This window comes from Necator americanus, chromosome X, assembly GCF_031761385.1.
Source record: "Necator americanus strain Aroian chromosome X, whole genome shotgun sequence".
Taxonomy (NCBI): Eukaryota; Metazoa; Nematoda; class Chromadorea; order Rhabditida; family Ancylostomatidae; genus Necator; species Necator americanus.
This window is the reverse complement of record NC_087376.1, coordinates 32,635,850-32,659,703: the sequence shown is the minus strand read 5'-3', so window position 1 is coordinate 32,659,703 and position 23,854 is coordinate 32,635,850. Positions and strand designations below refer to the sequence as shown.

The following is a 23,854-nucleotide window of genomic DNA, read 5'->3' as shown; positions in this document are numbered from 1 at the left end:
CCAATACATGGACTTAGCTTCCCAGACTAATCTTGTAACAACTTCGAAGGGATGAAAGCCTTAAAAAGTAAAAAAAAAAGCTGAAAGTTGGCTTTGGGTGGTTTCGAACTGTCAACAGTGCACTACAGGAGCCTAGAGTCACTGCAGCAAACACACCTTACCTCTTCAAGCTCAGAAAAATACCAAACATTGTACAGAAGCAACCGATAGTTTCGAGCCAAAAAAAATCTTTATTACAATACATTTCTATAAAAAATGGTATTTTGTTAAAATTTCTCAGCTTCTAATATCCACATAGAGGAACATTCCTGAAATATAAGTTTGTGACACCAAAGAAAAGAAAAAGAGAAGTAGGAATATTTCTCAAATATTTCACTTACGCGCATGATAGTCCTTGCACGAAATTTATTCCATTTGACATGAGGTCATCAATGTCCGCTGCTTGGTATAAACAGTTTTTTCCTACTATAGAAAGAAGTTTTTCTGAAGGAGTCTGAAAAAAAGGCAAAATATAGTATCTAAAAAAAAACTTCACCAGAGCGAGAAGTATTTTTTTGAAGTGATAAAGAGCAACTCTAAAGAGTAAGGAGAATAAAGAGTTCCTTAGATAAATGTTTCTTAATGATAATGATAAAGGTTTCTGAAGAGCTTGCTTCAAAGAAATGTTTAATATTTGCAATTGACTCACGATTCCTACTGTAATCACAGCAATTTGGTACAAGCCTTGTCGCCTGATCGAGAAAACTAGGCTGCCTGGATCATCGTCGGTCGGGCTAAACCAGCAAAAATGCCAGAACTCTCAATTTTTCTTGAGAAAACAGCTTAGCTGTGTCACTCACTTGGTACTAGTAACGTATATCAATATGTGTTGAGCGGAAGGCCGATATCCTTGATTAGCGCTTCCATATGAGCTTATTGCAAGTTGCATTGCACTACAAAAAAAAAAACTTTTTAGACGCATCGTTAATTCTGTAGGCATTTAAAATGTGTTTTTGGCGACTTAACAAATTTGGCAATGACTAAAAAGCTTCAACCTTGTGACGCTTTGTCCGGGACGACCTAGGAACGTCAAATTACTGAGCAACATCTGAACATTGTCAAAGCTATGTTCTGGAGCGTTGTATGAGAAACCGCCTTGAGCCGTATCAGCCAACGTCATAGCCGCCACCTACAATTGAGAAGCTTTCATTGTATTCCAGATTAGAAGTGGTCAAAAGTTTGAAAAATGAATCGCACTTGAGCATAACCAGGTGAGAACTTGTATGGAAGTTGTGTTTGGATGGTAAAAGATCGAAGCTGAAATGAATACAACAAAATCCAAGACATTAACGTTTACAAAATTACTAAAGAACCTACATTCTTGAAATTAGCCTCAGAGTTTGAGTTCTGCAATGAAGCGTCCACGACGAAAAGTGTGTCCTGTTGTACCGCGCTCAAATCACAAGTTGCAGGAGGCGCTATACAAAGAATAATTATTATAAAATAATAATTAGATCAACTTTCAATTTTCTAATATCTGTAGAGCTATATTGTTTCTTGCATGCTAAATCACTGACAATTAGATCAATTACTATACAATGTGTCAAACAACGAAAATTCTCACGTGGAAGATCGGGACGATTTGAAACACAATTTGTGATGAAATTACGTCGAATTGTAGCACCCAGAGGGTCTCGGCCGTAAACGATGACAAGGAATTGCTATAAATGGACTCCTTTATATTCGGGCAACAATTTTTTTTTTGCATATCTGAATAAATAGTGTCAAGAAATGTTCTGTTCTCAGGCAAACAGTACCATACTTTAGAATTCGATAAGATAGACCTTCGAGTTATTGAATTCTAAGCTGTTTCACGAATAAATGTGCTGACACAGGTCTACTGATGAAATGTGGCAACAACTGCTCATTCATTTTGATACATTCAGACCGTCTACCAATCTCGATATAAACGAAATTTGTTCTAATTCCGTATGAATCAATTCGCCATGAATATCATAGCCTCAAAAAATCGCTCTCACTAGCGCTGACGTCTCGATAAGTTGATTAAAAACAGAGGCATATAGGTCCAATTCTGCACGCTGGACTTTTATCGAGAACATTGTTTCATACTGCCTCAGTTGTGATGAGATAGGAAAAAAGAAGAATATTTAAGGCTTTTAAAAATCACGTTATAGCATGGAATACTGCTGCAATGAAGGGAAACGTCAGGTATCAGGTAATAGCGAAATATGAAAGTTAATAACTACTAATGTCTGCAAAAAATACTTTTCTAATTGTCTAAAAGGTGAGGATGATCCTGAAACGAAAAGTCTCGTGTCAATCGTTTTTACCTCTTAGACTGACAGTATAAGAAATGTTGAATAAACCAAGCTCTTGCTTGATCCAGGAACCACTAAAAGAGAAGTTATTTTATTTCCCTTTTTATCATATCCTCATTCATTTCTGGGCTATAGAATGAACTCCGGCCATACCCCACGAATAGAGCACAGTTACAATCTGGAATTCACCTCATAGGAGCAAACGAAAGGAACAGGAGCGTAGTACTCGTAACTACAGCGACTATCTCTTCGAACAAGCGTGGAAGTATGCAGAAGTCCAACACCAGGTACAACCACCTGGACATAGGTGAGCAAGCCATTAACCAATCCGTCCGCGTGTACTACTATCGTGTTGTTTTCGCCTCAATTACAATATTTTTACGCGTGATCTAAGTCCTATAAAATATGGACCAAGGATAGTAAGTAGCATACCCATCACTGGGGCAAAATGTGCTTTATCGTTAGTAGCACCGCCATAGCTGTCGTCAGAAGTGCGGACATAAGCCGGATAGATCTACAAATTTTTCGTCTTGACACCATGCACATCGCAGCTCACAAAAACAATTACTCTGGTTGTACCTCTATGGCCGAACGGCCTCTAATGTACATTTGGCAGTATTGACCACCAGCTCCAGACATAGTTAAACGATAAGTGCCGGATCGAACTGCACCAGTGTCATTCACCTTGAATAAATATACCATACGGATACAAAATATCTATAATTTGACGAAATAAAGTTATCATGGATAATATGATTTGGACCTGCACGACTCCAAGATAGTTGCTGTCACTCGAGATAAGGTTAGGTGGAAAATTGATAGTGTCACCTGAAATTGAGAGAAATTTACACGAGGAGGTGTTATTTCGACCATTTTTCATTGGAATCCTCAATTTAAACAACCCACTATTACAGTTGCGCATAAAGCAGAGATCAATGAACAATGAAACAGAGTGAGTAAAACAAAGAATAATTTTGAAAGTCAAGGAAGTCAAGGATTATCATGCTTTTCTCGGTCTTAACCTAATCATCTTTTAGAGACTATTCTAAAAGAAAAAAATGTAATGAGCTAACCTGCTGGATCCGTCAGTGTGACAACAACTGGTGGATTCACAATGGGATGATAGTAATCAATAGTAAACTCATACATACTGTGTTCAACCTAAAATATTGGTCTTCTCAGTGGAGAGAAAAGTTGTGTGTCAGAAAGAGATTCAAAGCTCTAGAACTACCTGGAATAAATATTCCTGGTAAGTACAGTTTGTTGAACCGCCGGCTTCAAGATTGCCTGTTCGGTATAATGATGGAATATACTGTTGGAGGAAGTTTGAGGTGAAATCAGTTGGGGACATCTGGAAAATGTTAGAAGTAATCGATCTATTGATCACTCACGAAGATGAAGATAAGAGCTCCTTTGGTTCCGAACTCACAACAAATATATCTCCATCGCCATAACTTGTCGCTGTATACATCGCATTTGATGCTGGAGTGTTCCATCCTTCACCACATGGTGACGCGACAGCGGGAAGGATAAAGTTGATCTGGATGAATAAAGAGGATTTTTTAAAGCTCCTAATGGCTTTTGGTGGGAACTTTGTAGAAAAATCAACCTGAGCTTTGCTATCTATCAATTGCTGAACCATGCTATTAACCAGAGTATAGTCTTCAGGTGAGGAACGACTGACAACCAGAATGACTGAATTGGGCACGACAACGTCAGGCAAAGCTAGCACAGTCTTTAGCGTCTCCATAATTGGTCTCGCACAGTCTACAAAGAACATCCTTTTTTTGAGCCCACAGTTAAATTTCATTGAATACTGCTATCTGACTGTTAAAGGAGTCATCTTCCCAATCATATGACGTTCGAAATAAGGTGAAACAAAGGGTGCTTCACTTAAAAATTTCTTCTTGAGATTGGGTGACACACTGATGGTCACCAAATTTTGAATAGCTTCTTTCCAACAAAATGACTATAGCATCGTACAGAGTTGTCTGTAATGTGAATAAGTAAGTAATGTATGTGCACTAGGAGATACCTTTAACAATTTGATAGTTTTTAGTTTCCTGGCGAACGTATCTCTAATAATTCAGAGAAAAAAAGGACGCTTTTTCCGAATAACATAACAAGTATATTGTAACAGAAACTGTAATGTAATTATGATATCGTACATATACTATAAATATAATGATAATAATATATCCATCATATACAGACGGATCATGGTGGATATACGTACACGAGGATAAGATCTCTATGCGCGTAGGGGAAACATTAGCAAATTTTCTAAAACTCCGCATCGCATAATAGTATATCCAATTTAGGCAGCTAGGTGAACAACTGGAAATTCTAATTTCTGAAACGTGAACGCTCACACGGTGAACAATCATTTGGTCCTGGACACGCCATTGTAGTGATGTTGGCCACTGCCGCAACGATATCGTCCGAATTAGATGATATAACTGGTGGGTACCAGTATTTTTGATTCGAAACTGCAAATCGGCAAACATTTAAGAAACTGCCATTTCTGTTTCTAATTCATTCTGCACTGATCCTTGAAAAAACCCATACCTGAGTCGAATGGATAAAGTATAAACTTGGAGAACCATCCTTTAGTTGTAGGATCGTTGTTGATTTTGTCAAATGCTTTTTTGAGATTTCTCTTCATTTGGAATATTGTGGCACCCATATTGTACGATGTTTCAAGCATTATAACGAATGTTCGACCTATATTTCGAAAATTTTGGGGAGAGACAAAAATTTTATGAGAGAATGAAACACATACCAACATCGGTGAAAGTCGTTTTATAGGGCGGTTCGCAAACTGCTGAAAAACAGAAAGCAAGAGATATTTTGGTAAATGAGTAAGCGAAAGATAATTTCGATAGTATGTATATATGTAAACGATGCAAATGAAGTTTTCTAATCAATAAATCATGGAAGTTGCAATGCATCTCTAGTACCTTGCTCGCAAAATGTCCCTGTGTAAGACGCCAAACAATTACATGATCCTCCTTGCTCGTTACCGTAATTCTGGCAAATTGGAGTTTCACAACTGTAAACAATTCGTTCATTTTTAGTTACCTTACTTAGTTTTGTCCTTATCCTACTTTTACTTTTAATGTCATTATCGTTTTAGTATAAAAAAAAGCTCACTTAGTTCCCGTGTATCCCGGATAGCATACGCACTTTCCATTAGTAGCGAATCCATTCTTACAGTTCACTCCTTAGTAAATTGCGTGGTCTTTTTTTAAAGCAATAATAGCAGAAAGACTAAGGTACAAACTTACCAGATTTGGTGCATAGAGCATTTGCAAAACGTTCGAAAGTGTATCCATATTGATCGATTCCAGAAAACTAGAAATACTAGGGAGTTTGATTTATTCTCTTGCCTATGGCCAAAAATGCAACTAATCACCCTAATGAAAAAGTCCGTGAATGATCCTTTTTGTGGGCAAGAAAATGGATTTGACGCTTGTGGATAACCGCACTGCCTAAACATATGAGGATTTCTTCTTGACTCAAGCACAACACTTTGATCTAATTTCTTCACCATCTGTCCATCATCGTGAGCGGTGTAGTCATATTGTAATCATATCCAAGTATCGCATAATTGAGCCGACCTTCTAAGGATGGGAGTACATCATAATGGAAGGGTGATAGACCAACAGTATCAGCAACTAGGTAGTTGTTTTCTGGAAAGGTTCATTTGAAACAATAGGAATCTTCAAGAAAGAGGAAAGTAGATAGCGTACGAGACAATGAGTTAGCATACAGCTCCGGGAAGTCTCCATTTGCTTGAGCTGTGAAGCCGAAGAATACCTGAAAGAAAAAGAGTAAGGAGTGTGAGAAATGAGCGAGGAGTGGTGGAGAAAAATTTAGCTGGAATCAAACTCCACAGTGTTGTGTGAACAAAGGATACTGGGATCTACGGAAGATATCCATCCTTCGTTTTTTTGAGCTTGACCAAATTTACGCCTCTACCGTGTAAAGAAATATTCAAGCAGCAGAACCTACCTGAATATCAGATTGTGCTCGCACGTGAGCTTTGCAGGATCCTTTAGTGGTTTGAAGCTGAATCTTCCAGAGACCAGCTGGCACCATATCTAATACGAATAAATCATTCACACATTGTACTAAATGGTTTCAGCAGATTTTTATGCATGAAAGCACCCACTTGTACTGTTCCCAGGAGTCAATCCTTGCCCGTACCGGTATTTCTGGCAAACAGCATAGTTCTGCTGATTGCAATCTGTTGGAACCCACTGTCCGTTTTGATCCGAGATCACGCAAGAATATGGCGTATTATTAGGATCGACACCAGGTGCCCAATTGGTGTAGTTTCCCTGAATTGAACTGAAGCTTTCTCCTTTGAAATTAGTGCAATATCGTTGTCTTCTTGTGAGAACTTTTTCATAAAAGAAAAGATACAAACAAAAAATTCGCTATTACAATGCTTTGGTAGCTGTTTCCATCAGGGACATCCCAGACCCAGTTATTGTTGTTTTTCATTAGACCAATCCAGGCTGAAGCTCCAGAAGTTTGTTCTGAAATGATCGAAAATTGTGTGTAAATAAAGTTGGACCATCAAAAAAGCGATCACAAGAATTAATTAACTATGTTAATCACTAGCCCTCAATCGACACCGATTTAAAAGATCAAAGTCAACAAGTTATACATAGAGTTAAATGGAAGAAAGGCCTCTCCTTTACTGGGTGAAGACTAAAACTACATGAAAAAAGTTAACATATAACAGTAAGTTGCCACTAAAAGTCTAGAAATGGAGATAGAGGGCGAATTAGTTTCCATCATCACTGATCTCGCGCCGTTCGTGCATCGGCGGTGATTTCGAACTACATCCAGAAATAGAGGAGGTTCTTACTTGTTTCTCCCACATCATCCTATGCATATTGAAATACAGTGATCTGAAGTGAACGTGCAACTCCCACATAGGCGTTTAATTTAGACATGGTTTGTTTAACTCGGACGTAAGTTGTGCACCTCAAACCTGGGTGCCCAACTCAAACACAGGCAGGTAACTCTAGATAAATCTGCTACTCCGACATAGACAGTAACCTCAGATTAGGCTAGCGACTCAGCTCAACTACTTTTAAAGCTGAGTAAGTAGTTTGTTGGTTATCGTGGTTTCTCTATTTATGTACCTCATGTGAAGTTTCTCCGTGGATGCAGATCCACTATATGTTCAAGATAGGAGAGAGGAAAACATTTATGAAACCCTACTTATCTTCATAAAATTCTGCATGTTAGTCGAATGCATTCGATATTGCTTACCTTCAAAAATGCAAAAAAGTTCCAGGTCTGATCGTTGCATTTAAATAATGCCTTTCTCCTACTTGAATACTTTTACAAATCCTGATTGCTACTCAGTCATCAAAGAAAGAAAATCCTCACAAATCTTTGGAAAGGCGCCGCAGATCATCTAATTCATCTTATTAGTTCATTCATGAGTTAGAGTCAGACCAGAACGACCTGAAGCCTGGTGCAGTTGCGTTGGCTGCTGTGCTGCACGGTGGAGCCAGGGGTTGAGGTGGAGCTGGGATCTTTGCTACCTCAACTTATCTCTGAAGTTCGAGTGGACCTAATTCATCCCGATCACAACTCGGCTCTACAATGTCGGTTTGAATGAAGCCGCTTAAACAACTGCACCCGGACTTGACTGCACCGGGTAGTTCTTACGCAATTGTACTGGTTTGGACTAGTTTGACGATTACTTCAGATGACGTTGAAATAATGCTAGGGACAGAGAAAATTATTCTTCCTATTCTTCGTTTAAACGGAAAAATTAACACACTTTTGATGTAATCATCCTTTTCTTGACTGTGGACGTCAGCCATGTATCCTCCAATGCTGTGACAGAATTGATTTGCTTTCAACCATGTAAACTTAAACATCACTAGATTAGAAGAAAAAAACTACAGCAGGGGTCATATGCTATCGGATTAAAATAATCACCTTATCAGCAGGGAATCTGTAGCAATATTGTTCCTGGTAATTCCACTGGTAACCGTCGCATGCTAAATAATCACAGTATCATTTGAAAAAAAAATCCGGGGAAATAGAAAGTGTGCTTAAGAAACACGAACCCTGAATAAATTGCTGGATGTTCAATTCTGCATCATCAATCATTGGCACGGAAAGTAGGTTATGCAATCCTGGGGTGCCATCAGGTAGAGTTACAGTAACACTTGAAAGGTTCTGGGCGCTGACAGCTGAAGAAAACTATTTTGATTAAAGATTTTTTTATGAAACAGCAAGAAGTTTTGCTGTGAACGTAGTAAGATCTTAAAATCCAGGGTTTTCTGATACGCTGACTGCTAATATGGCAATTACACCAACCGAAAATATCGATTTATTGATCTCCTTTACATCCCCTCATAGTTATTGAATTCTGGCCTATAAAGATTCGCGCATATTCTAACTATCACTACTGTAACCGTTTTATTCTGTGGAAAGCAACTTTGCAGAACTTTAATATGTAAACAACGTAATAAACTCTCCATAAACCTTTCGAGTATTACTCCGCACAAACTGAGAATACGACATATTGGTGCGGTACTGGCATATCTGGTCACTTAACAAAAAAAAACAGCATTTCCTAACGAACATACCAATAGTGAAAGATTCGGTGGATGCATCGATGGGTACATAGTAAGTGACGTTTGTACAGTCATCATAATAAACTCGTGAGGCTATGCCAGACTTGTATGTGGAGACGATAAATGGTAGCATCTGAAACCATGTCAATGAGAGAGAGAACCTAAGAGGTAATAGCGAAAATGACTAGATACAGGAATACGTGTTCGTCTCTTCTAGAGAACGAATTTCCGTTCAAGATTGCCAGACAAAAAAATGATAAAAGGAGAAGAAACATATTTTAAAATTTTGAAATTTTTACAATTCTTTCTTCTTTCAAACGCTTCCCTTTAAACTATTAGTCCACAAATTGTTATAGTGTTCAGATTCTCATCGAACAAAGATCAAGAATTACGCAGAAAACATTAACAAACAAACATACAAACGTAGTAAAAAGCTTGGCGTTAGGAGATATTTATTGCTAACATCGAATATTTTACTACGTTTTAGCTAATTCTTATCAATGCGTTCTCGGAATATCCATACGAAAGTAAGTGCACTGATATTTGCGTTTACAATTTCTGAAAATCTATCACACTGTTTGTGTGGCATTTTTCCACATTTGTAGATCAAACTTTAAGCAAATCCACGCTATATTATCGTATCCTAAACGCTAACTTAAACATTTCATCACATATATGGTCTCCAGCTGTTGAAAAATGAAATGCTGCAACTTTATGGATGTTAAAAGGAAAAAATGTGAAATTACCTGGGAGACCTGCGTGGTCATGTACACAAATCCGGATGTCATTGCCGAGAGGCTCTGCAGGTACATAGGGAACTGGCCATTGTTATCCGGAGTTGTACATATTGAGTTCCCCACACCGATCAGATTCAGCTAAAATATCTTATTTAAATCCATATTTCTGTTAACATTGTGTTTTGCACATTTGTTTACATAACAAGTCGGTTGCTAACCGAGATTTGGTACTCAGTAGCATGCGAGAACAGAGTCACGTAGGTCTCATCATCGCCTCCGTCAGAATCTGCAAAGAGGTACACGGACGATCGTGGCTCAGAATAGTAGGTTGCCAACAACAGTCCCGCCTCGATAGCCACAGAACAGTTCTAAATTTAAATAATCTTGATAATAAACAGGAATACTCATAAATTCAATCATTGTAAATATTACAGTAGGATTCGGAGTAATCCAATTGTTAAGGTTTTGTGCAACATTCTGGACACTGCTCACAAAATCATTCGGATTTGATCCGGTGTAAACCAATGAAGGATCTGAAAATTAAAGCCTCCAAATACGATCACCTATTTTGAGGTGTTCTACTTACTCACCCACGTTATTGACAACAATAAGATTCCATGTACTAATCCATTGAGAAGAGGAATCTTGCACATCTCGAACAAAGTCGATAATTCTGTTAGCAATGGATGAAACTGCTTGTTGCATAGTTGGTCGAGCCGACAAAACAAAAGACATGGATTTCCCATCAAACGATACATGTGGCCTGGTGTTCGTGTTCGTACAAGCCACTAAACACACATAATAAAACTGTCGTTAGACCATAGCCACAATTTAAATTGCAGCTACAACAAAAGGTAAGAGTTTTGACCTTCAAACTTACTCAGTTCGCAGAAAAATCCGCCTGTTCCAGGCACACATTCGCATAACGGTCCGAGACTTGTTCCACCATTTTGGCAGATGGCACTCTCACAACTGAGCTATGAGCAAATTTAGCTAATAAACTAAAAAAACTATTTGATAGGTTTCATACTGTGCTCCAGAGTAGCTAGGAGGGCATATGCATGAACTGTTGTTCGTCGGATCTGGAACGCCTCCATTTTGACAGATCGAAGGTGGTGCGGGTGTGGTTTCGGCTGAAAAGAAAGACATGCGATTCATGGATTGACTCTTTATTCTCTAAAAATTAACCCACTCGCTGAACAATATCCGGTAGTTGTTCGTTGAATGGTATAGCCATTGTTATCATCTGCGTATACCTATAGGAAATAATTTCTTTGTATCTATAACAAAATGTGTGGATCTCTGACAGTTTTAATTACAAGCTACAATAGAAATGGCAATCGGCAGCTACTAAAAAAAACTGCAAAGCCACCTAAACTCAATGGTTCTAGCATAGTTAGAAAAATAGCAAATATTGTCGTAGTGCAAGGAAACATTTAACAAACTTATTTGCTCCACGCATATAAAATTGCTCGTTTCACCAGACTCCCGTTATAAATGGTGCCTTTAGAGAATTGTTCAGGGGTCCACTCTTTTCAAGGTTATCTCTGGTTATTTTACGATAAAAAAACAAATTGAAAATTTAGGGAATTGAGAGAATTTTCTCCTTCAAATTCAGCTAAGATAAACGCGAAATTAACAAAATTTCCTTTCAGATTCCCTTTATTTCTCACCTACCGTAGCGTAGAATTGCTGGTCAGGGAATTGGCAGAAGTTGGCTACCCCAAAATAGAGATGATATCCGCAGTCATCACGATATTTTCCTGTAAATGCAAATGCAGTAACCCTTTTAGAGAAACTTGCGAAAGAAAAGCAAATCAGTCCTACCATTCGAATAATACATTGGCTTGCGAGCTTGATTCTCATTGTTGATATTGGTAGTGATCGTGATTTCAGCGAAAAGACGGAAACGATCCTGGACTGCGTTAACCAATCCATTGAGTTGAGCAACGATATGCTTGGCTTTTCCTATAACTCAGCTATAATATAATCAAACTTTTGCCAAATTCATAGAAGTGCACTTGTTAAATTTATTTTATACTTTATATTTGTATTATTTTTGTTGTAGAAACAGCATATTCAAAAAGTAAATTAGTTTGACACGAAAATAAAGTTTGTATTCAAGTATAACACTTTCGTGCGTTTGTACCTTCAAATCCTTCAGATCCATCACAGCACAAGTAAAAAACGTGCTGAACTTGTTTATTTTTTTTTACATGGAACGAAACCTACTTAGAGTACTTGGAAAGATCGTCCCTAATGAATTAGTAACTTTTCTAAAGTTTTGAAGTTTTTGCTTTTGCTCTTATATGAATCACAGAGGACTTCTTCTAATCCGGTAGCTTTCATAGTCCCACTCCTTTACTTTAGTAACAAGTCTCAGGATGGTGAAAAAAGTGAAAATTGCTGCGTTGAATACAATATAAACAACAAACTGTGCACCAAATCGTGCATCTTGGAGTAATACTATCAAAAATTATCATCAATTTTCGGTGGAACCTAGCTGACGTCAGTATAACCGCTTACCAACGACCGGTTCACTATCGCTTGCATCCTCATCAATTACGTTAGCGGTGCCCAGGAAAAGATCGTATTCCGAGCGTGACATGACACGGTAAGAACACGACGTTTGAGGCTGAAAACGCGTTCCATAACATTTTTTTCTAATCAGATAAAATCAAATTAATCACATACGTTTTGAGAGGTCAACGACAACAAATACTCTCCAGGAATCACATTGGTCACCTCCCAAAAGTATGATGTCCCAGAACTATAGATAAGCATAGCTGCCGATCTGTCCCAATTGGGGTCAGTGACAGAAAGAATGAGATTTTCTGGAAGAAAAAATGCAAGGGCAGATTAAGAAGGCGATATCAGATCCATTCACACTTGTATTAACACTTACGTCCAACAGCAAAGATTATTATGGAATCAGCAGAGGAGTCGACGAAGAATATTCGGGAGCCTTTAGTGTCACATTTATCCATATCATCAGTCAAAACAGGGTTCATCTTGTAAGACGTTGCTTTCATTGTGTATTGGAATATCTGAATAATCTTTTTTTATTTCGATTTTTCTCGAAGCGAGAAAACATCATAGTTCTCTAATTTGAAGCTATCTAATAAAAATTTAATTGAAAATATACCATTTTGTACACGGGTATTTTGTCAATGCAGATCAATAGGACATACTTGAGACTTCTAGCAAATAGAAAAATGAGGCAGCCGCTTGGAAAATTCATGACATCAAGACCCTATTTTGAATCTCGCACAATTTTCATTCGCTTGGAAAATTCAAGACATCAAGACCCTATTTTGAATCTCGCACAATTTTCATTCGCTTGGAACTAGAAGGGAGCACTGCTATTCCGGTCCCGTTCTAGCCCAACTTTTCCAAAGGAATTCCTCTTTCTGAGGAATTCACTCTAGAAGCTGCAATTTTACATGCAATGCGTGCAAAAACGTCAACGCGCATCGAAAACTGGTTATCAACATTTCTTTTATTTGACAAGGTGAGGCACGTGAAGGAAAAAGGACCATCTAAACCGAAAAGCAAAAATAATCTTCTTATGCTGCCATAAAAATCGCAAGAACGTTTCCAGATTGTATTTCGCTTTTGATATTTGTGCATATTTGTTTTCACATAAACATAATATAATCGCGGATGTGGTCGCAAAGTCGATGGTTCGAAACCGCCCTAGTGCCAACCTATTCATTCACCCATACCCCGTCGGGGTCGATAAATTGGTACCAGACTTGTCTGGGAGGATAAAAACACTGACTTGATCATCGGCTGACCCCCGCAATTCATTATATAGGCCTACACGCGTTCCAAAACTTCAACGATCAGGAATTCCAGAGAAATGCGTCGGCGCATCCCAAGTGCATTGATACGGCAGACTTTTTCGTTTTTAGACTTTTTATGTAATATAACCCACACTACAGTGCCTGCCCATTTTAACGCAGATAGGTAACTTTGCTTTTGGATAGACCTAATGCAGTTATGTGGTATGGATCGGTATATCTGGTTCCCACTAAAAAATTCTTTCAAAATTGCGAGATTTGAAACATGAAGATGTATTCGAACTCTCCAAAGGCTCAGACTGGTGAAGGATTTGGTGATTCTAGAGCATTCATAGATAAAAGTCCCGTACCACAGTACCTTAGACACATATTCTACCTTATGAGTCTGAAAAAAGAATAAGAGAATAATGTTGTATCAGAGTGAATTTTAATTTTTTGATCGCCAATCGCATTGGACCTTAAACTATTACCCTCCTAAATTTAAAAATTACAAAACAATAATCAATCAATCAATTATGCAAAAATATTAGTCTTCTGATTTTTTTAAAATCAAATCTTGTCGTTTACGTGGAAAAATGTCTTTTTGGAACCATTTACCTGCTGGAGGGAGTATATAGTCGGGAGCTGAGTAAGACCACCACTAAACTCAGAAGCTCGTCGCAGTGCTCTGTAACCATCCGAGTACTGGTTCACGGTGCAGTTATCATTCGGAAGGATCATGGTATATATCTGCAATGGAAGCACCTTATAGTAATTCACATATCAATCCCTCAATCCTCTTTTCTTCCTTACAGGTAACTTTCGTCTAGTATTTGATTCTGACACTGTTCTCCATTGATCAGCATCCGAAGCTATCGCATCAGTGAAGACGTAGATAGCAGATTTAGGATTGATTGGCTTAAATAGTGATTATTACTCAAGAAAAGAGATTGAATCAGATCTGAACGTCGAACCTGAGCAAAAGCGCTCGATATTGCGCTGAAAGTGACCTCCTCACATCCTCCTACAATCGGGGAGGATGTGGCTGCCATAATGTCATCAAGGAATTTCTGGAAGAAGTCCCTGGTGTAGAAGTTCGTGTCGTATTCTAAAAATATTTATACTATTACCAACAAAAATGTTGATTGAGAGTTTGGTTTCTCTTTCATATGAACAAGGTCACAGTGTGCTTTGATCACAATTTTAAAATTATTAAACACAATTTAAACTATTACATCATATTTTCTTCTGTAGGCAATATATTGAACCAAAGAGAATTTCAGGCAAACTAATTTTTTTAAATGCAAATTGCTAAGAATTCTCTTACTTCCGTTGGCGAACTGCACCAAAATATAGTTGTTGTAGACATCGTACTTTCCGTCGTTGAACTTCACCTAAACATTTCATACTTGCAGACTCTCAGATTTTCACATAGTAACCAATTACTAAAATATAGAAGAAAGATCCTACCTCGGCAGTGATTGCATTCAGGACTTGCCACGTATACTTAGACATTGATGTTGTTGTTCTGAGCACGACCACAAGAGTTTTGTAGTCAGTCATCATGGGTCCCCAATTAACCGTGCAAGAAACTTCAAACAATTCAAATTGAAACTCATAATTGCCATACTCCTTAAGTCAACTGAACAACTTCCTACTCACCAGACTCGCAGTTTATGCCTTCAAATCCAGGTGGACACTGGCATTGGAGATTTCCTGGAAGTGGTGTACCACCGTTCATGCAATTCACCTAAATTATTATGTTGTTTTTTTTTGAATTGGTGTAAATTATGTAATATATATCAAGATGCGTACATATCCCGCAACTATTTGGAACTGTGAGCAATTAACAAATACCTGGTTACAGAATTTTCCTGTGAACAATTCTGGACAGAAGCATGCAGCGTTGACGGTGCCTTGGTGAAGAGGAGTACCACCATTCTCGCAGAATACCTCAGTTTTCGGTGTAGTTGGAGCAACAGTAGTTGTGATTTGTTCTGAAGGAAAAGGATCATTAAGGTATCCGCGTTCAAAGAAACTCTCCATTTTAGCTATTATTATCAGCCACGGATTTCAGAGCAAGCGAAATGCGACATTTCGCAGACACTGGCTCTATCTACCTATTTAGTCGGAAGGATCGGATTCGGATCCAAAGAGGAAAACAGTGCTTATTGGAAGACCAAATTGTGAGCTGAGACGGGCGCGGCACTGTCGCTCATACAAACATAAGTGGCCAAAACTAATGGTCGCCAAAACATCTAGCAGGTTCGATGGAACTTCAAGCTTATATTTTTTATTGTTAGTTACAGGAATATTCCCAGAGATTTAGCATGTACTACAAAACTTACTCTAAATTGTAATCGAAATTAAATACGAAATTTACTCTCTGTTCGCAGCGTAGATTGCAGGTTAGAGAGAGAGAAAGAAAGAAAGAGAGAAAAAAGAAAAAAAAAGGAAAAAAGAAAGAGAGAACAAGCGGCTAGAAGAATTGCTGGGGTGAACGGATCAGCGGAAGTAATTGTCAACATAATCCTGGAAAAATTCCTGGAAAATAATCAGAAAATAGTCAACTCACGCAGACATGAAAACGTTCCTGTTCTTCTGTAAGCGTAACCAAGGGAATCAACGCCATCAACCTTAAAAATACCTCTTTTCCTTGGAACTCTATAAACGATTATATGAACACTACATGAAAACTGCTCGAGGACCACGTACATGGTAAACATATCTATTCGTTCGGCTACAAATGAACTGGCCAGCGTAGTACTCAAAGACGCATCCGAAACGCTTTGTCAATAGTGATCTATAGACAGGTTGGATCGAATTCTGCGTACGAATTGTCACCGAACGCACATCTGAAAGTATCGTCAATGGTGACTGGGGAAACTACTCTAGAAAGTATTGAGAGTTCGAAGGAATTCAGTGGGGATCAAAATTGACCATACAGTTTGAAGAGCACAAAGTATTACATGACCTGAAAAAACTTTTACGAATGTTTCTATATGTAAGCTTAAATTTCTATCCACAACTAGCGCAGCGTGAGAAAATCTTAACATATATCTCATATTAAAAAAGCCAGTGTACTTCTTTGGACTATCGTGGAAATGATGTTTCAGATCCATTTATCGAAAAAAACCGTAAAAGGCTTATCCACTCCAGAATAAAGGGAGAAATGAAAATAGTTCATCTGTCTGTTTTTACTCCTAATGATCGTTTAAAAGCAGTGTATCACGAATTTGACGAGGTTCAAAAATCTAAAGGAAAACAAAGAGTTTGGGTTGCAGATCGTGGAAACAAACGTAGCCCTACTCAATTCCCCCTAATCGTCATAGAAAATGGCGTGGGAACCGCATTAGTCCCAACGAGATGCGTTAGAACACGCATCGTTCTGCACGCTCCGGTCCCTTCAGCGGCCTATTCATTGGTTTAACTTGAATAAGTTTCTGAGGAGACCTCATTAGTCATCTATAGCTCGTTCGTGAACGAGATGCGTGCACGAGGGTGGCGCGTTGCAACTGTTTTTGTAGGAAAAAACTCCGTTTTCCACACCGTTTTTTTTTACGACGATTAGAGGAAGATAAGCGGAGCCGGTTATTTCCGTAATCTAAATACAACTCGAACTCCACGTTCCCGCCGGGAATTCCGTATCACATCAATTTCGTGATATGCTGCCTTTAAGAACAAGGATAAAGTGGAAGATGTTTTAAACTTCAATCAACGTTCGTACCATGAAGAAAATACAACATTCAATGCTTTTCCATTGTAAGATTGTTATGAAGCTTGAGCAAGTCTTTAAGTCAAGAGTCAAGATCAAGTCTTGAGATTTTCTTCCCTTTCATAGATTTCTTCCAAAGAAATGCCCCCGAAACTCAAACAACAATGCACGGAAATGTAGCACCTCAGGGAAGGTGTTTTCCTGACAAATTAGTGCAAGTAATTACTGGCAGATATTTTTGTTGATTGCTTATTTTATTCCTAAAACAAGTATGCAGAAGAAGTCAGCACGCCTTCAGCATTTAAAAGATTGGCCGATGTTCTTCTGATAAAGCTAGACTGTTAGACGTATTCCAGAGCTCGCAAGAGCACTACAAGTTAGTCTTCCAGAAAATTCTTCATGGATGCAGACTTAAGAAGAAAAGAAGAGAACCATTGAGAAACGCAGGATTATGGAAGGATAAACAGAGTTGAAGTAGTGAACACAGAAAGAAGTGTGGAAATGTTCGTCGGTTATATGTTTGGAAGTGGCGCCAATATCGAACTGGTCGGTCAGAGTAGATCATTCTCTAGATCGACTAATACGGTAAAACAGCCTTGCAAAGTTTTGATTTTTCCTTATTTTGACGATGTCGTATTGAGTAAATTATCTAACTATTCATGGAATTATTTGATTAACAAACCACGAATTATCTGATTATTCACGAATCACTAATTAGTCAGGTCCACGAAATATTTAATTGTTAATTAATCACAGTTGTAAAAAGGAGGAGAGAAATATTCCGTTAATGCGATGTCAACGACAAATTCTATAAATCTTTTAATCACTGTTCTATTGCAACTGGAAAACCTTTAAGTTCTCCATAAGGAAATATTCATATTGAATTTTTTTTTTCGGTTTTTCTATTACAAAAAATAGTAAATTATGATAAAGTTCTTTCTTGCATCTTTTGTAGCAGAAAAAATTTAAAACATGTTTTTTTAAATATTCATCGATCCCAAAATTTTTATTTCGAATTGATTATGAGGATAACATGCCATGCAAGTCATCACATTTACTTTTTTTATATTGTTGGCTGTTTATGATTTTATGATAGAAACAGTTTTGTTTCAGTTTCTGTTCTTTGAGGATGAAATTTTGAGATCCACATGAAGACCTTAATGGTGCCAGCAGAATTAGATGACACACGATACCGTGACACTACATGATCAGAAAAAAAGTAAATAATCTGTTGTACCTCCAGGCGATGTCAAATTGTTGATATGCGAAATGAAATACATCGGTAGGCCTTCGATGGATGACTCAGAGTACGGGGCCGTATCGCTTTGTGGTGATTGCGAGAAAGCTTGCACTATGGACACTCCAGTATAGGACTTAAATAAATCATATATTTCCAGAAATTATTTTAACCTTTCTCTCAAGAAATCATTAAAAAACACGTCTCAAGATGCTACAAAAACGATAAGCTTTGCTTACAGTAATCTCAACCAAGCAGTTACTAGTAGGTACGCCACCGTTATCAATGGTAAGTTGATATGGTCCTGGAGGGATGTTGATGTATCGAGTGAGCGTGTGTCCTTCACTTACAATACCCTCATTTGGCCATACTTTTCCTGAAAGTGACCGAGCTTTTTCTTCTTTCTTCATGTCATGTTAGAATAAGATTTTTATTTACTACGAGATCGAAACTCTTAAATTTGCCTTTTTTGTAATTTTTATGTATTTTTTTTTATTTTTCAAAAGGGTTCTTTGTACCGCTGTTCTGCAGCTTTTCTAAGGATTGTCAATAAAATATGAGGATGTAAATAACTGTACCACTTGAATCTGTCAGATTTACTATTGCTTTCCCGGCTGCATTCACTTCAACGGTAATCACTGGAGAGTTGCTATCAATGGGAACATAATACCTAGAAAAAATCAGATGCAGTAAAGTTGCATATAATCCATGAAAGTACCAATCCACATGTTGCCATTATGTGTGAATGGTTAGATTTGTTTTCCTTGGCGAAATTCATGAATGAAGCGGATGTATAAAGGTTTCCTACTTTCCAGTGCATCCGGATGGTAAGTTGAGTAGGTCAATGAATTGATAATTAAAAGTGCTCGTTGGTAGTTTGCCAGGCTGTGTGCATATTGCTTAAAAAAAACAAATTTTTCCACTGTTTAGGTGACTTTGACGTGAAGCAATCAGTACAGTGAGCAATTTTTTTTTCTACAAAACTCACGGTTTTCGCAGTACTGCCCTGTCCATCCAGCTTCGCATTCAGATGTGAATCCGAGAGTTGCATAAATGGCACGCTTCACTCGATTATGGATAGAGACAGCAGGGATGTCACCGTAGTAGTTCGGCAATGATTCATGTTCAGGTCTTGACACGAACGAGGAGAACACTAAAAACGCTTATCTAGGTGAGACTTAAAAATGTTGGGAGACCTTAAACATTGTAGCATTAGGAATTTTGGAATTTTTAAAAAAAATCCAGGTAGAACATTTACTGAAATATAGCGTGTTTATGTTGAAAATTACACAAACTTGATTAGGTGTGTAGAAGAATAAATAGATACCTTCCTAATTAAAATATTCATCTCTTTTGGTTATGACTTTATAACTACGTGACTGTAAATGTAACAATTAGCAAACGTTGACGGTTATTAAAGTGAAAACTTAAAAATACATCGTTACCGTACCATCACTCCATCTATTTGCTTGGCTTAATCCTATGCTCTGAAGTAGAATAAGCAACAACAACGACCGCATAGCAGCGAAGGTGGCAAGCAGTGCGAGAACCTTTTACGATCCGAGATAACGCCTGTATCTAGGATGAGGTAATAAACGATCGGGCGTTGTTATGGAACTTTGAAACACATCGATAAGATGGCTCAAGAATCAACTAAAATTTCAAATGGGTTACCTCCTCTTCGGTGGTTTTAGATGAACAAGAACCAACAGAAAAAGAATGCATACTGTTCGAATTTTCTCATTAGTGATTCGAAATTTAAACATAAAGAAAAGAATATGATAAAAATAAATAAATAGTAATGAGAAGATATAAATTTAGAATAGTATAAAATGAATAAAGGATAGTAATATAAATAATATTAGACATCTCCTCTCTAGTTTCCTTTGCGCATTTCCATTGTTCATCCATCTGTGGTGATTGACTGGAAGTTTCCTAGGAAAACTAGATAGATTCTCGAAAAAAAAAATGTAGCACTTTATTCAAAGCAAGCAACAAGCAAAGTACAGCTGCTACTGACAAGTTAAACCGTAACTAGAGTGTACTTGCATCTATGGTTCTAATGATTTCCACTAGTTATTGCTGAGCTTTGAATAAATTCACGGTTATTCTCTCTCTGGGTCCTTCCGGATGCACTGCGACTGAGAGACCTTTAAATTTCGGCTAGGTTTTCAAGTGCTGCTTAGGAGAGTAGCAAACGAAAAAAGTAGTCTAAGTCTTGTTTTCATACTTTTTGTAGGACAATGAGTCTTCAGTAATCGGCGTTGAAGTAAACGCACCCGGAAAAGCAACAGTAAACGTTACGGATTCATGTGGTACAGTTATTTAAAAATTCCTGGAGTATCAATCCACTTGTAATGTGCTAACGCGTTTTACTGTAATTCATACTCGCTGAGGTTTTGGAACAAGTGCTGGCCTATACAATGACTTGCGGTGGCTAGCCGATGATCAAGTCAGTGTTTTTATCCTCCCAGACAAGTCTGGTACCAATTTGTCGACCCCGGAGGGATGAAAGGCTTGGTGAGCACAAGGGCGGATTCGAACCTCATGTTGCAGCCACAGCAATATATGTGTAGTATGTCAGTATAGTCATATCAGCAGTCTAGTACAAGCATATCGACCCAGAAGGGATGAAGGTTTGGTTTGCACCAAAGCGGTTTCAAACTATCGACCGTGCGGCTACAGTGGATCTCTTACCGACTGTGCTGCATCCGCGCTGTTACAGTAATTTATTTACTCATATTTCGGGTACCTCTAACTATTTATTTGATTATTTTGTTTTAATACCGCTACGACATGACACCCCATTATCCTAAGTTAAGCGTAAAGATCTACTCGTAGATCACAAAATCCTCATCGATAAGCATATATAGAAAAGCTGCAACAAAAAAAAACTGAATCAAATCGCTTTCTATCATAACATCATAAGCATGCAGCAATATAAAAGAAACCTTAATGTCTTCCATAACGTTTTATCCACTCATATAGTTAAATCCGAGGATGGCATCCAAGTACGTATTTAGTTGCAGTCAGTCAGTCAGTCCTTTGTAGGTTTTGTGTAACTAAAGCTCTAAGAAAAATCCTTTCCGTTTACGCCTTATTTTTATTAGAGAAAAACTGCTATTTTTTCACCACGAATATTTTTTTGTTATTTAATTCCAAAGGAATGTTCCCAAATTATTTTTTGGGTGTAACAGAAAGAACTTTTAAATTCGTGTTTCACATTGTTGAGACAGTAGTTCTAGTAGCTTATTTTCTGTTTTTTTTTCTCATAATTCGTAAGTCTTCTATAATATATGGATAATTTACTTGGTAGGATGTCAATTAGTTATGAAACCTAGGAAAAGTTAGATCCTCCGGCCGTTGTCGTTCTTATCACTTGATCTAGTGAATGATCTACCTTGACTACCTAGGTCGATATCGGCGCCAACAATAACAAAATTGGTGACGACAATCGATCAGCTCTTCCTTCTCCATTCCATTCTGTTAGTTATTGTTCGACAAAGTTGCCATTTCATGATGGTCCTCTATTTCCCTCTTTATTTTCCAGGCACTTCTTTCTTTGTAGTTTGGCTAAACAACAACGTCAAAAGTGAGATTAAAGGCGTAATCATGTCTGGTTAACTTACACTCATTCTCTTTCTGTTGTCCTAGGAATGAAATGTCTACATGAAAGTTAACACTATTCTCACTTGCCTTGGAACATAATTTGAATCCAAGAACTGAGTAAAAAAACAAGGGCGCGTACACGGGTATTCACACGTTTGTCTTTGTGTAAAGTTTGTTAAGTTGAGTAGATGAGAGTGTGCAACTAGTCCAATTTTTGAACAAACACTTTTTGGATGTCTAGCAATTGTTGCTGTTGAACACTAGAAAGTCATCATTAGTGAAACGACTTCTATGAGAAGCGCGAGGTTTTTTTTTTCTTCGAGGCATATTTCCGAGTCCTACTTTCAACAAACAAATCTACAAAATCTCTCATGACAACATTTGCAATATTTGGAATGTACCGAATTCATTAACCTAGTTTTTATTTCAATTATTTATTGGTTGTAGACTTCTTTATGGTTCGTCTTCGTAAAGTTTTTGATTATTAGACTATTGGAGTAAAATACTACTGTGATGAAGAAATGCGTGATTATTAACCGGATAAAATCCATAGCGCTGAAGAAGACCAATCTGAGTGGGATTTAATGACAAACAATGACAACTTTAAAATTGTGGCAAAATATCAGACTATTGCTTCGTTAATATAGATGATTTGAAAAAAAAAACTTTTTTTGGACACTGCTAGAAAACACTTATTGTTTTGACTGTTTAATAATTAAAAATCTCGTAAGACTGCTCGGGTTCAATTTAGTTCGCTGGAAATCTAGCATAGTACATTAGGATGGTAGAAAAAACCATAAGGAACATATCATTTTTCTTCATGTAGAGAACGTTTTCACCTCACGAAGGCATCCATGAGAGAAATGCCGTCTGTGATCAAACTTGTCCACTTTCCTAACAGATCAAAAAACACTGAAAAAAGATGTGATCTCAATTGCATTTTTGTCACAAAAGTTAAATCAACTGATTAGCGATAAAAGGATGCAGCTGTGGTTGTTTTAAAAAGTAGAAGTCTAATGTGATGGATGCCTTTGGATTGACGTGCTCCAGAAAAACATCCCAAACTTTCACGACTAACTCTAGTGAATTTAACATTATTAATTTTTATTGGTGTCACCTTACGAACCTTTATTTAGGAACGATCATTGAGATCCTCTACTGCAAGCGTATATGTAGGATCTTGAAGAGATCGGAAAACACAATTCTTCCTCGTTGATAAAATTTGTGAAGGATGGACGGAAAGCAAACTAGTTACCCAGAATACAAATATCTTGAAAAAGATTTTAAGATTTTGGACTCAGTTTAAACCAAGAAACTATGAATTCGACAGTAATGATCAAAAAGTTTACCCAAGAAAAATTGTTACATACTGTCCTACGTTCTTTATCAAAGGAATTTGTATAAAAGTGTGGAAGGCACCGCTACTGTAACACCACCAAAAAAAAAGTAGCGCTGTTAGTATGTCAAGGCGGTTTGTTCTTTTTTTATTGTGGTTAGCGAAATCTCGAAATATTTATTTAGAAACAATTTTTCAAAAAGCAAACCTTTGTCCTTTAGAAATGAACCACATTCTGCGTATTTAATTTTGCAAATCAAATACAAAACAAAAAAATTGGGATTGTATGAATCCGACATCCCAGATTGAAATATATTGAATACAGGTGAGAATTTATATATTACATTGTGATTCGAGAATATGCACCTTCGCTCCTCTTTGCCACCAATTTCCGTTTTGATCAGTAGTGAATTGACTTTCACGATCGCTATTCTTCGACCGATTGCCTAGGGCACAGTAGTTATGTTTTATCATTCGGAAATATTTTTGTGATGATTCAGCTTGTT

At 37.5% G+C, this 23,854-nt stretch overlaps 1 protein-coding gene across 2 annotated transcripts; it reads right to left on the bottom strand.

Annotated features, from left to right (window-relative positions):
• Nucleotides 1–283: 283 nt before the first annotated feature.
• Nucleotides 284–19,923, bottom strand: RB195_026146 (uncharacterized protein; the record flags this gene model as incomplete). Of its 2 annotated transcripts, XM_064214572.1 has the most annotated exons (59): nt 284–308; nt 381–493; nt 689–773; nt 840–932; nt 1,035–1,168; nt 1,237–1,296; nt 1,357–1,457; nt 1,604–1,700; nt 2,508–2,680; nt 2,751–2,832; nt 2,898–3,002; nt 3,082–3,146; nt 3,392–3,479; nt 3,550–3,669; nt 3,748–3,858; nt 3,928–4,085; nt 4,691–4,807; nt 4,887–5,042; nt 5,101–5,142; nt 5,279–5,370; nt 5,472–5,541; nt 5,606–5,672; nt 5,734–5,809; nt 5,869–6,010; nt 6,071–6,137; nt 6,333–6,421; nt 6,493–6,661; nt 6,768–6,862; nt 8,128–8,218; nt 8,289–8,350; nt 8,420–8,545; nt 8,945–9,065; nt 9,679–9,807; nt 9,888–10,037; nt 10,102–10,202; nt 10,260–10,457; nt 10,550–10,641; nt 10,700–10,802; nt 10,862–10,925; nt 11,347–11,432; nt 11,497–11,637; nt 12,196–12,304; nt 12,364–12,503; nt 12,575–12,716; nt 14,070–14,201; nt 14,265–14,369; nt 14,426–14,559; nt 14,779–14,845; nt 14,922–15,043; nt 15,114–15,201; nt 15,309–15,448; nt 16,027–16,087; nt 16,167–16,306; nt 18,404–18,539; nt 18,643–18,779; nt 18,982–19,073; nt 19,212–19,302; nt 19,392–19,556; nt 19,854–19,923. In XM_064214572.1, 59 exons carry the CDS (start codon nt 19,921–19,923, stop codon nt 284–286), a joined length of 6,327 nt encoding a protein of 2,108 aa, XP_064070453.1. The 2 variants fall into 2 exon arrangements, with proteins under 2 accessions (XP_064070453.1, XP_064070454.1); XM_064214573.1 differs by lacking the exons at nt 18,982–19,073; nt 19,212–19,302.
• Between the last annotated feature and the right edge of the window lie 3,931 nt (nt 19,924–23,854).